This window comes from Carassius gibelio, chromosome B21 (genome assembly GCF_023724105.1).
Source record: "Carassius gibelio isolate Cgi1373 ecotype wild population from Czech Republic chromosome B21, carGib1.2-hapl.c, whole genome shotgun sequence".
Classification (NCBI taxonomy): Eukaryota; Metazoa; Chordata; class Actinopteri; order Cypriniformes; family Cyprinidae; genus Carassius; species Carassius gibelio.
The window spans coordinates 22,980,364-22,993,870 of record NC_068416.1 but is presented as its reverse complement, the minus strand read 5'-3'; the positions used below and the strand labels follow the sequence as shown (position 1 = coordinate 22,993,870).

The following is a 13,507-nucleotide window of genomic DNA, read 5'->3' as shown; positions in this document are numbered from 1 at the left end:
CATTTCAGACTTTTTTTCTCACGGTTATATTTATATATCTTAGTATCTTACAATTCTGTCTTTTTTTTAAATTAGTTTATTCCAGGACAATTTCAGAATTGCTAAATTTAATGATATAGCTCCGAAATAAAATAATAATATTTTTGTAAAAATTGTTGGATATAAGCTCAATTGCAAAAAAAAAAAAAAAAAAAAAAAAAAACAGAGACAAAAAAAACCCAACAAATTGCATTTTGTAAACTCAGGAGTCTGAGGGGAAAAAAATAATTCTGGATTCAGTACTGATAGATAAAATAATAATAATAATAATTGGCTTTTTTTAAAAGTTAAATATACAAAAAAAAAAAAAAAAAACATTACAATTGTATTTTTGTATATCTATAATGTTTAAGAAAATGTAAGTATGCAATGCAATGATTATTTCAAATACATACAAAATATTTATATAAATAAGCTGAACTGTGTTGAACGGTGAACTGAGCATTCATAACAGAAAACGAGACTTCATGCACGCTCCTCTAATATTTCCCATGATTCATCGGAGTGTTTTATTGGGGAAAACAGTGAGGGGTGAATTGAAGCAGGATCTCACAGGGAAGTGTAATGAGTGTATCTACTGTAATAACAGCATCATTAGAGACAAAAGAAATAAATACAATAATTAAAAGTACAAAACTCAACAGAATTATCCAGCTCTTTTTAGCCATCATTGGTTTCTTAATCTTTAATAAAATTCCATAAAGCATTGTAACATGATTGTCCCCTTTAGCAGGTAAGAATGAGTCTGGCTGGTACCTGCTGCCTCCATGGCCCTGTAGATGTGTCTCATTGAGAAGCCCATCTCAAGCAAGCGCACTGGGACAAACATTTGGGGCTGTTCTGAAGGACAGAAATTTAAATATTCAGTGATGCGTCAGAATGTATATTGACTGGGCTGACTGATGCAGTCAGTCAGGTGAATATAACGTTTTTAAATAATTTATTTAATCTAATAAAGTTTATTATCTGTATTTTTTCACAGATGTCAGTCTTCCACACAGATTGACATCTGATAATAAAATTATCAATAGCAATATTTTTTTCCACAAGTGTTCAAGTTTTGGACCCCAGTGTATAAAAAATATTTTTTATAAAATAAACTTGGAAATTCGTTGTGAGATTCAAGGTGCCATTCAACAGGGTGTAAAGATGCACAAAAAAGCCAAAAACATTTTTGCAATCAGTGAGTACAGTATGCAACAAACCCAAAAAGCCTTCCAAAGCAAGACTCAAGTGTAAAACATGCACAGGTGTCATGGTTAAGTTAAGGAGTTACATTTCTCAAGTGCTCCCACCTGATGCTACATAAACTGACCTTAACATCGGGTTTATAAAACATCTTGTATTCTAGAGTCTGTCTGGACGTCTTACCCACGGGGGTCCTGGTCTGACCGCAGGGCTCCAGGAAGCTGGTCTGCTGCTCAGTGAAGCCCTCACAGGAGGCCGAGCTCGTCAGGCTGAGCCCGGGGGGCAGAACCGGACTGTGGACGAGACCTGCCAATGTGGGAAACCGTGCCAGCACCATCCGCCTAGAGGAGGCCAGCCACACACACATGCACACACAGACACAAGAGAACCGCTAGCACCTGTTCTAGAGCGAACCTTCAGCTTGAGTGTGTGTTAATCACCCTCGTGTCATTAGGCCATGCTCAGACGCCTGAGGTTAAGAGGAGCATGTGTTTATGAGTTTATAACACACACACTCACCTGTATTCTCACCCACACTCTCAGTAACCTGGGTGTGAGTGTGTGTCTCAGTTGATGCCGATCTGGAGTGAAAATATCCAGGCATGTCAGAGAGTTTACCGTGTGTGTGTGTGTGTGTGTGTGAGACCCTTGTCTCAGGTCCCTTTCTTTCAAATTGACATTGACTATTACAGTTATTAAAAACTGTACACATATTACTTGCCAGATAAATGACTCCTCAGATGTTATAACACAATGGCATTACTCCATTGTACTTTATAATTACTTCACTGATTGATAGACTCTTTTATAATACACTCTTTAAATATTAATAATTGGGCTTGGATGAAAGAGAAACTCACTGTAGCAGGCTGATGGGAAGAAAAGGGTTAAAGTTCTCCAGGCCATCAGCCTGCAGGGCGGTGAGGAGCGAGGATGTGAGGTCATTGGTGGAGGGTGAAGCTGATTGGCCGAAGATGGCGGTGCCTTCAGAGCCGTTGCTGTAAAGCGAGACTGAACTGGAGGATTTGGACACGGGTTGAGAGGACGAGTGACCTCCTGAATCTGTGTACACAGACACGACAGAGTCAAATTAATTCATATACAAAAAAACAAACAAATATTACATTAAAAGTCGATGCAAATATTATTATTAGTAGTAGAAGTAGCTATTATTATATGTTTTTTTTCCTTTCTAAGATACTTTAAATGCTACTACTATAAAATTATTATATTAAAGTTACTAAATTAAACTATTAAATATATTAAGCAATGTAAAAATAAACTAATGATCATGAGTTAGTGTCAGATTTTCGTTTTTTAAAGGTTAAAATTAAAAGTTAGTAAATGATATTAATACATTTAAAACAAATAAACATTAGTAATAATAATACATTTTTCTATTTTTCTAGACGGTTGCCTTTCTAAGCTATATGAAATACAATATTATTAATAATAATAATAATAATAATAATAAGAAGAAGAAGAAGAAATTACTTTTTTGTATTAAAAGAATTATTAAACTATATTAAGTATAATGCTGTTTATTAAATTATGAAATTATATTAAGTGTATAAAAATAAACTAAAGTAATAATAATAATTTGAAGGTAATGATGATTATTATTTTTGTATATTTTGGGAATTATTATTTTACCAACCTTTGCCTTTCTTTTTGTTATATTTTAATATCATATTGAAATTATTAAATTAAATTTATTAATTTATAAATAAATAATTTAAAAAAGTAGTAATATTGATAATTTATAATTTTATAATAAATTATAAAAAATTTTTTTTTTGCCTTTTTCCTATTAAAAACTATAACACATTAAATCATTAGATTAAAACTATACAATTATTATATTAATAATTAAATTAACAGCTATTATAATATGTATAATAAATAACTAATTAAAATGAATTAAAATGATAAAATTACATTAATTAATTACTGAATCATTAAGTAAAAAAGTTGAATTATTATTATTCAACAGTAAAGGTTGTAAACAACTGTATTGTTCACATGTTGCTGCCAAAGCTCCAGACCTTTGTGTTCTTTGCTTCCATCCTCGTGCAGTCTGTTCAGCGCTCCTTTAAAGATGATGATCTGGGCCCTCTCGAGGTCTGATAAAGCCATGGCCTGTTTGATTGGACAGGATCTGACGGCCCACTTCACCATGCTCCGCACCACAAACTGCAGCACAGAGCGCAGCTCGGCGTTCTCCTCCGCACCAGCAGAGGCTCTCGCTGGGTCGGGGCTACTTACACTGACCCCTGCATCTGATCTGGGAACCAGGAGGAGATCGGTGAACTTCCCGCAGCTCAGAATGACAGCTAGAGATTTTAGCGCCCCCAAAAGGAGGTAGGAAATGCGGACTGCTCGCAGTTCCAAAGCAAAGAAGTCCACTCTGGGTTGTGGTGCAAGTAATGGTGGACAGGGGGCGCCAACACGCTCCTCGTTTGACTGTATGAGGGATCTGAGCGTGTCATCTTGGTTCTCAGCTCTCCTCTCTTCCACATTATTTCTGTCCTCTTCCACCGGACAGCTCGTTCCCTCTTCGTCCATCATAATACGAACAATGTCCTCATCCAAACGTCTCTCCAGCTCGCTACGTGGGCCGCCCTCAGAGCTGATTCGGTTTCGTGGCAATCCAGATGTTTGGGCTAATCCAGAAGGAGGCTCCTGCTCTTCTAAGATGCCGGTCATCAGGAGGAGGTCGAACAACACGGATGGCTTGAGGCCACGGCAGCGGGACATGTCCAGCTGGGGGACGTCACACGGCTCCAGGGAGGAGAGAGGTGTGTCGCTGGGTGACCAAGAATTCAGGAAGCTTTGGGTTAGTGGGACCACAGCAGGTCACAAGCAACATGAAGAGGAGGAGAGGAGTGAGACGGAAGGGGCAAGACAGAAATAAAAGAGTGGAAAGGAAAGGATGCCATGATTAGAAAAAAATGAAGGGGACAAAAAGACAATACAAGAAAAGGGAAGTGAAGAAATCGAAAAGGAAAAAAGATGCATGCAACTGGCAAAAAGAACAAGACAGGTATAACATACATAATATACAAAAATTACAGTGTCATCTGAACATAGAAACTAATGACAGAGCTGGAGAACGTTAAGACAAAGCACTACACTATTTTACTAAAAAAAAAAAAAAGTTTTGTATATTTTATCATCTATCTATCCCTCCCCCCTGAGCATTTTTCCTAAGAATTGTATGACAAAATTTTAAATGAATTTAATTTAGTTTCAGACATTAAGTCATTTAGAAAAAACAAAAGTAATAAACAAATGTGAAAGTGATAATGATTCATGGCTATTATTGCATATTTTGTGTATTATTTTTACTGACCTTTATTTCTATTATTACATTGAAACTATTGAATTAACATTATTAAATTATAAATAAGTAAAATTATGAATTAATAATAAAAAAAACAAGCAATAACCGATTAATTGTATCATCATTCGCAATATTTTACAGATTTTTGCTTAGTAGCTATTTTTATTTTGTCTCCTTGATTATTAATAGTAATCATAATACATTACATTAAATTATAATAGAAAATGTCATAATTTTATTACTGCATTTATTTGACTGTAAGAATACTGTATACTGTGTATATGTATTTGTGTGCTTACCTCACAGTAAAATCGGTCTCCTCCCACTGAAGCTTAGCCAAGGGGCTTCCCTCTTTCAAGACCCCGAGCAGAGTCGCCGGTCGACCGCTGGGTTTGTGCAGACAGGCCCCTCCAGCACGGAGACCGCTGTCCACCCCTCCGATCAGGGCCATGACGGGCCAGACTTCAGTGCACAACACGCTGAGCTGGGCGTCAGAGAGCCCCGCTGGGCCAGAGAGGTGGTCCGTCGACGTCCCGACATCTGCCCAAGCAGAGCCCCGCTCTCTGTTCACCCCACATTTCTCATCAGACTCCTTACTGACATGACCTGCTAGCAGAGGACGAAATATATTAACCCTTGAATCACAACTGGCATAGTAACCCCTTACAAAAAGCTTTTTCTAAAAAGTACTCAATGGGACAAATTCTATATTATATACGGTTTTAACAGACCGTTAAGTTAACCGACCTATCTTGCCTTGTCCCTCTCTCGTGACAGGGTTGATGAGCTGTAGTTTGTTCAGCATGTGCTGGTTGATATGTAGAACCCAGTCATCGTTCACATACAGTCGTCTCAGCAGCTGAATGGTGGACTCCAGCAGAACCGTGGCCCTCGGGCTACACAAGGGCTCTCCTGGCAGAAGATCGCTGGGCATGCCACGCATCTGCAGGTCACATAGTGCCACCTACAGGCCAGTCGAAGAACAGGAGGGTTTTAAAAGTTGAATAAGAATATACTATAGAATTATAATGTAAAAATGTAACCAACAAAAGTGGTGTAGAGGTTTAAGAGGCTGACCTTTTCTCCTGGGTTGCTGCTGTAGAAAAGAACACAGGGGTAGAGCTCTGTGGCATCCACTCCTTCAAACGCTAGCTTGGACTCCTACACAAAAAACAACTTTAACACCTCATTTTTCAGCTTAACCCGTATATTTCCATTTAGGGTTCATGACTGTTTTTGCATTATTATTTTAGTTTTGAAAATTATTTTCCATGTGAATGGAGCTTGAATTTAAGCTATTGTATTTCAAAAATTTTGTTTGCATTGTATTTCATATTGTCGCATTGTGCATAACTTCGTAATTATAATTTATACAGAATATTCAGCAAGAAATAATGTAATACAGGACTTAATGTAAGTTGTTTGGATTTTATTGAAGTTTTAAAAGTACTCATTTTTTTAGAATTAACTTAACCAACCAATGCCACTGATGAATAAAAAATACAAGTTTTTACAAACCTTTTTCCTTCAAAATTATGCACACAGAAGCACTGCACACATTTATTAAAAATACTATTAAATCTATCATACTCTTAATTTTGATTTCATTCCAACTTTAAATGTTCTACTAGCTTATAAATCAAGCAATATTTTTTGACAGTAATTATAATCCATATATTATTGTATTTTAAATTAGTATTATTAAAATTAGCTTGTTAAAAAAATAAATAAACAATACACACATAAAAAAAAACAACCACATTTCACATTAATAATAACAATTAAAAAATCACATAGATTAAATCTGTGATTTGTCCATTTAAAATTGTACTATATCCCTGCAACTATATTTCATAGACAAAGTTGATTTGGGATTCATATAATATTTTCATTTTGATATTGAAAAAAAAAAAAAAAAAACTACAAATACATTGCAGTCACGTGGATTTCATTATTTTTTTATTGTATCTTTGTCTATAAAATACAATTATAGGAATTTTTAAATAGACCAATCACAGATTTAAACTATGAATTTGTTGCAATAAATGTGTCAGTCGAAAACAGTAATCACTTTGCCGAAAAAACTAAAACAAATAATCATTCACAGAACCAAATTAAAATCGGTGGGTGTAACAGGAAAAGCATTCAAACTAAGGTCATAAGCACACTGACCCTGTTGTTTTTGGCGAAAGAGATGGTTCTGGCCTCCATGTCTAGGATGCAGGTGATGGTGTCGCCCTGGGTGAAGGAGGGCAGAGCTCGGCCCAGCTCTCCTCCGTGATACAGGCTTCCGCTGTAGGCCCGGTACAGCCACATGTCTGTGGTGGTGCGATGGTTGTAGTCCCGGATGGGCCATCGGGACACTCCGATACATGTCCCTTCATTTCCCCTGTTCTCCTTAGTGATATAAAACTAAGAGATGGAGACAAAAAACATTAGAAAGCAGAGCCTGTAAAAGACAAGGGACATCAGTGACTGTATTTTGTATTGTTACCTTCCAGATGAAGCATCCAGATGTGATAGCAGTGGTGGCCAAACCATACCCCTTCCCCCCAGAGCCATGCGAGAGTACATTCCCGCTCTCCAGAGAACAACAGATCAGTTTATGAGGGTCGAAAGAGAAATCACCAATAGGAATACATTCATCTTCACTTCCGCTGTCCTGGGGGACAAGTAAGACAAAATCTAAAATGCATGGACACAAATACGATTGGGTAAAATTTGTACAACAAACAGAAAAAGACGTGTTTAAATACCCTATCAGAGTTCTCCGAAGTTCTCTCTTTTTCTACGTTTTTCCTCAGGGCCAAAGGTTCCTCCCACATGTATGTGGACAAAAGGCTAAATAACTGATCAACAATCTGAAAACAAAAATGAAATGGTAAACTCAGATTTAGTCCAGCAATAATTTAGTGTCAGGTGCCCAGCATTGATTAAACCACTTATTTTCTCACCTGTTTCATGACAACAGGGTCTGAACAGGCAGGGAGAAGAGCTTCCAGAATATGGAAGGCCAGCAGCTTCGTCCGCAGGTTGTGAAAGCGCGGGTTTTCAGAGTTGCATTTGTACGAGATTATTGTCATCAGTGGATCAATCCACTTGACAAACGCAGAGACTCTTTTGGCAACCCTTAAAGACAAAATGCGTCTTAGGAAGACTAGAAAGTCAGCGAGCTGGGACTCCACAACCCTGCTGCTACGAACTACGTCTCCACCTAAAATAAAACAAAAATATATATATAATAGTTAGAAACTGTATGTGTGTATATATATATATATATATATATATATATATATATATATATATATATATATATATATATATATATATAGTGCTGTCAAACAATTAACTGCGATTAAATCACATCCAAAATAAAAGTTTTTGTTCACATAATAGGTGTATCGTGTATATTTTTATGTATATATATATATATATATATATATATATATATATATATATATATATATATATATGCACGTGTATATGTTTAAGAAAAATAGGCAATGTTTATATATTACTGTAAATACATGTATATAAATATACAAATGTAAATACATTTAAATATTTTCAAAATAGCACTAATCGTTTGACAGCACATATATATTATAATATATAATATAATATTTTACATATATTATATATTATTATATATTATAATTTATCATTATTATCACAATTAAATGTAAATTAAGAAATAGTTCATTAGAAATAAAGCTAATATAATTTATTTTATTTTTTTGTATTTTACCTACTCATTATTAAGCATGATAAATAAATAATAAATCATATAAAATTAAAGTAATTAGTAAAAAAAAAAAAAAAATTGTACAAAAAAAATGTCAATATGCAATGACAAAACAATAAGATTAAATGTAATGTTTATGACTTGTGTTATATAGAATGTTTATAAAAACACTGAATCTTGTGTTGAAATGACTGACTTTCTTGTTTGGAAGGTTCTTCATGGATGTGCTCTGTGGAATCCCTCTCTAGCACCTCCTGCTGCTGGACTGCGTGTAACAATCCCTGCAGCTGCTCGCTCATTACATCCATGAGAGCCTGGGACACTTCCAATGGCAAGGCCTCTTCACAGGAACTGGAGAAACACGGTTTCATTTAACTGCAGCTGTACAACCTAGATTGTCTGCAGCCAGGTACTGTTGCTCTTATTGACAGTCAGGATGTTTGTTCATACCAAAACATCCATATGAAATTATGTTTTGGAGTTTCTTTACCATGCAAAACTGTTACATTAAAGTGATATTATGATGTAGCAAGAATACTGATTTGAACATAATTATCTAAGGCATCAGTTTTCGAAATGTGAGGATTTGAGAGCATATCACAAGAGGCGTTCTCCCATTCTGTATTTAATTATCAATTTTATAATCTCACCTGGCCGCTATGGCAAATATCTGCAGGAGTCTGGCAGCGGCCAGCTTCACCGCCCCACCGAGCTGCATGTGACCGGACATGGAGGCGGCCAGCCAGCGCTGGTTCACCAGCACACAGGTGTTATCAGTCAGAGTGGACAAGATCTCCAGGACGCCACATTTAATAATCACCACCAGATCCACCGGCTGATAGTGGAAGTTCAGAGCGAAGACTGTAGCTAACAGCAGGTGCTGATAAGAGGCTGAAATGAGACAAATCTATGTTAAATCACTACTTAATTAAACTGCCGTATTATTAGAGTACTTAGACTATGCCAAACTATAAAATAGTCAAACTAAATTTTAACCACAAAGCAATATCACAAACTAATGTCTATTTAAATTACTGGGTAATGATAATATTACGAAAAATACAAATAATTATTTTCAATGAAAAATACAAATAAAATGTAAAAATAAAATAAACATCAATATTGATACTCTGGCTCGGCTCGGTGTTCTTCTTCAGTTCTCTCTTCACATCAGTTCAGTCAGTGTACTGTTTGAGTGCATGCATTACTCCGGGATATTGGTTTGTTTGAACTCAGAGGGAGTATCAGCCACATTAAAAAAGTTAACAGCTTAAGTTATTTGTGGATTAATGCGTATTGGAGACGCAAACTTTTTCAAATGATTCAGTTCGATTTGGTGAACTGGTTCAAAAAGATCCGGATACATCGAATGATTCGTTCGCGAACTGGATATCACTAAACTGCTTTGTTTTGATCTCTCTCTCACAACAGACACGGAAGAGAAGACAATGCTGAATAAAGTCGTAGTTTTTGCTATTTTTGGACCAAAATGTATTTTCGATGCTTCAACAAATTCTGACTGACCCTCTGATGTCACATGGACTACTTTGATGATGTTTTTCTTACCTTTCTGGACATGGACAGTATACCATACATAGATTTACAATGGAGGGACAGAAAGCTCTCGGACTAAATCTTAAATATCTTAAACTGTGTTCTGAAGATATACTGAGGTCTTACGGTTTGGAACGACATGAGGGTGAGTTATTAATGACATAATTTTCATTTTTGGGTTAACTATCATTTTAACGTTATTTATAGCTGCTCGTTAATAAAAATAAAATAAGAAATAAAAATAAAGTCAAATTATATTAGTCGAACATTTCAGTTGTAAAATATTTAGTTAGATGTAAATATCAGTACCATTTTCATTATTTGAATTAAATGCATTTACATAAAAAGCTACAAATGCTACATGCTCGAGTAAAAAGCATTACCCACCAGCCTGTTCTCTCTCTAGCACCACTTTCTGTCGGAGCACACGCACCAGTTGCTGGTACAGCGTGTGAGCTGCAGACTGTAACTCCCTCTGAACACTGACAGGAGCCGACTGTGTCCCGGCCTAAACACAAAACAAAATTTCAAACATCATACTTCAATGAGAATATAGGCCTAATCTAAAAGGGAGATGTTCAAGTCAAGAAAAAAAAAATTCATGCATGTCATTATCAGTGTGTCTTACGGTGTAATGGTGAATCTTGTTGTTAGGTGCCGCTAGACTGCCCGTGATCGGGTCTCCCAGACCAAAGCAGCCAGAGAGGAACTGCAGCTGCACTGACTGCAAGAGGCCTGGAAAACGAGGAGGCGCCAGAGAGCTGACGCTCTTTTCCTCCATCTCTGACAGGAAGGAGGAAATCTGGCACAAGGCCTCCAAACGAACCTGGATGGAGGGTATGAAAACAACTGTGATGTCTCTACATCTAGTTATTGAAAATAAAATGGACCTGAAATGGATTTGCCACCTGAGCTCTTTGGTGTTGCTGTGCCATGGCTATGGTGATGGCTTTGGGATCCACATGTGCACCTCCATCTTTGTCCACCAGAGAAGAGGTTCGAAGGATGCTCCTACACAGGAAATGGAAGACCTGGCCCAGGATGGGTGTGCCACCTCCGGCCGGGCACAGCACAGTAGTGGGACTGATGCACTGTCGCAGTCGCTCCCAGGCATCTTTCATGATGCCCAAAGAACAGAGTGGAAGGCCTTGCAAGAAACAAGGCTGATAAGCTCAGAGGTGTGATATTTAAACAAACTAAAACTGATTACCGTATTTTCCGGACTATAAGTCGCACTTTTTTTTCATAGTTTGGCTGGTCCTGCGACTTATAGTCAGGTGCGACTTATTTATCAAAATTAATTTGACATGAACCAAGAGAAATGAACTAAGAGACTTGAACCAATAGAAAACATTACCGTCTCCAGCCACGAGAGGGCGCTCTATGCTGCTCAGTGCTCCTGTAGTCTACACTGAAGACATAGAGCGCCCTCTCGCGGCTGAAGATGGTAATGTTTTCTCTTGGTTCTAAATAAATGCGACTTATAGTGCAGTGCGACTTATATATGTTTTTTTCCTCATTATGACGTATTTTTGGACTGATGCGACTTATACTCAGGTGCGACTTATAGTCCGAAAAATATGGTATTATAGTTTATGTGAAAGAAGAGAGAGGAAAAAATGCAATGCAAGTTATCAGACATGCAAGATCAAAATTAGATGTGAGGGTTCAGATGTGTGACATAAGACTACAGAAATTAGATTAGACATGAGGGAAGAAATGAGATTAGACAGGCAAGAAATCAAGCAGTTGTGAGATCAGACATGAGATAGATCAGATATGTGAGATCAGACAGGTGCAACGTAAGAGATACATTTTTTGATATATGTGAAATCAGACATGCAAGATGTGAGAAATCAGAAATGAGAGATCAAAGATCTGACATGCGAGATCAGATTGGTAATAGGATAAAAGTTCAAAAATTTCCAATATGTGTGAGATCTGATATGTATGCCATTTGAAATCAGATTTGAGAATGCATACATGTAAGATTAATATGTGGGAAGTTATGTGAGATCAGACATGCAAGACCAGAAAATCAGACCATTGATAAAAGACATGGTAAAAAGTTTAATCAAATAACTGAACTGTGAGATCAGACAGGTAAAAAAACGAATAAAAGTTGCAAAATACCCACTATGTCTGAGATCAGATATTAAAGATGTAAGATATGTGAGATCAGACACATCTTACATATGAAATCAGATATCTAAGACATCAGTTATGTTAAATGAGATGTGAGATGACAATAAATATTAGAAACAAGAGATCAGACAGTTGATATCAGACATGTGAAAGATCAGATGTTAAATATCTGACATGAAATATTAAAAGATTAAAGATGTGATGGTTAAAGATCATGTTTGATCATATATGCAAGGTTAAACACATGAGAAATGAGAAACTATAGATGAGTCAGGCGATATCAGTCATGGAAGAGATGAAACATGCAATAGATCCAATATGTGCGAGATCAGACATACGAGATCAGACTTATTACAAAATAAGATGCTACTTCATACACCACTCACCAATTTTATTTTTGAATGACCCTGAGTAGCTTTTAGATTCATCTGGTGTCTGTGACAAAACAGATTACAAATAACAAAATCAAAAAACGAATTCCCTGATATTAAACTAGGGGGAAACATAAGAAACACAAATACCTCTCTCTCACTGAATCTTCTCTCAGAAGATGAGTGTAACTCCATCTTTGATCCTAACGCCTCACAGTAGGGTGGAGATCTATGTTGTGAAAGAGATCTATTACTTTCAGATTTGTTCACACCCGCACATGCAAATGTTTTGTAATCGCAAACAACACAAACCTGGCCAAGCTGCTTTCAGTGGGCGTCTGTGACGACACACTCTCCTCCTGCCAAGCAGCTCGGACACCCAGCAGCAGGAAAAGGCAGCGTGAGACCAGCAGGTGGCAGGCTGCTGGGAAGGACAAGCCTTGGTCGCTGATGCCGTGGTGGTCCCAGGGACGCTGGGGGGGCTCCCTGTCTGGCGTCCCAGGGCTCTCAGTGCTGCTGGGTAACGTGCTAGTGCCAGACGACTCGTACACAGTCTCGTTCTGTTGGAGCTGCATGGCCTCACGGGTGGCCAGGAAACACTGCAGCACCTCTGCGGGGTGGAGGACACAAACAAATGGATCACAATTACACAATACAACACCAAAAATAATTAGGGATTTTACTGTTAATTAGTGGTTGAGCGATACTGGGGCTTTTTTGCAGCTGATGCCGATATCTTGGAAAGCAGCCGATAGCCGATATGTGTGTGTGTGTGTGTGTGTGTGTATGTATAAATACATAAAGTGCAGCATAATTTGAATTAACGTTTAAAGTTTAAAGCATTCAATGAACATGGGCCGATCGTCACACAGAGAACATGCGATCATGATGGATAAAAAAAATAATAAAAAATAATAATAATAATAATTCACACTTCACAAGATCTCACTTGTTTGCAAGGTTTGTGAAATTAAATATTCATTTGTCATTCAAAGATTTGTTTAAATTAAATAAATGCGTATTTGCTTAATGCTGGTGGCAAACAAGAAAATATTATGTTTGCCTTTCTATTACTAATAATATAAAAGCAATCATTATAATACTCTTGCATATTTGACAAAT

General features: G+C 36.9%; 1 protein-coding gene across 1 annotated transcript in view; it reads right to left on the bottom strand.

Moving 5' to 3' along the window:
• LOC127986182 (probable E3 ubiquitin-protein ligase HERC1) overlaps positions 1-13,507 on the bottom strand; it is a 55,061-nt gene that overhangs the window by 16,963 nt on the left and 24,591 nt on the right. The window contains exons 23-41 of the mRNA XM_052588435.1: positions 12,698-12,995; positions 12,536-12,614; positions 12,401-12,449; positions 10,778-11,016; positions 10,498-10,695; positions 10,257-10,377; positions 8,966-9,206; positions 8,512-8,666; positions 7,525-7,784; positions 7,327-7,431; positions 7,065-7,232; positions 6,743-6,982; positions 5,648-5,731; positions 5,318-5,534; positions 4,870-5,179; positions 3,273-4,057; positions 2,088-2,289; positions 1,411-1,568; positions 796-879 (exon numbers count right to left, since the gene is read on the bottom strand). Coding sequence (XP_052444395.1) covers positions 796-879; positions 1,411-1,568; positions 2,088-2,289; positions 3,273-4,057; positions 4,870-5,179; positions 5,318-5,534; positions 5,648-5,731; positions 6,743-6,982; positions 7,065-7,232; positions 7,327-7,431; positions 7,525-7,784; positions 8,512-8,666; positions 8,966-9,206; positions 10,257-10,377; positions 10,498-10,695; positions 10,778-11,016; positions 12,401-12,449; positions 12,536-12,614; positions 12,698-12,995 — 3,993 coding nt within the window. The remainder of the gene's footprint in view (positions 1-795; positions 880-1,410; positions 1,569-2,087; positions 2,290-3,272; positions 4,058-4,869; positions 5,180-5,317; positions 5,535-5,647; positions 5,732-6,742; positions 6,983-7,064; positions 7,233-7,326; positions 7,432-7,524; positions 7,785-8,511; positions 8,667-8,965; positions 9,207-10,256; positions 10,378-10,497; positions 10,696-10,777; positions 11,017-12,400; positions 12,450-12,535; positions 12,615-12,697; positions 12,996-13,507) is intronic.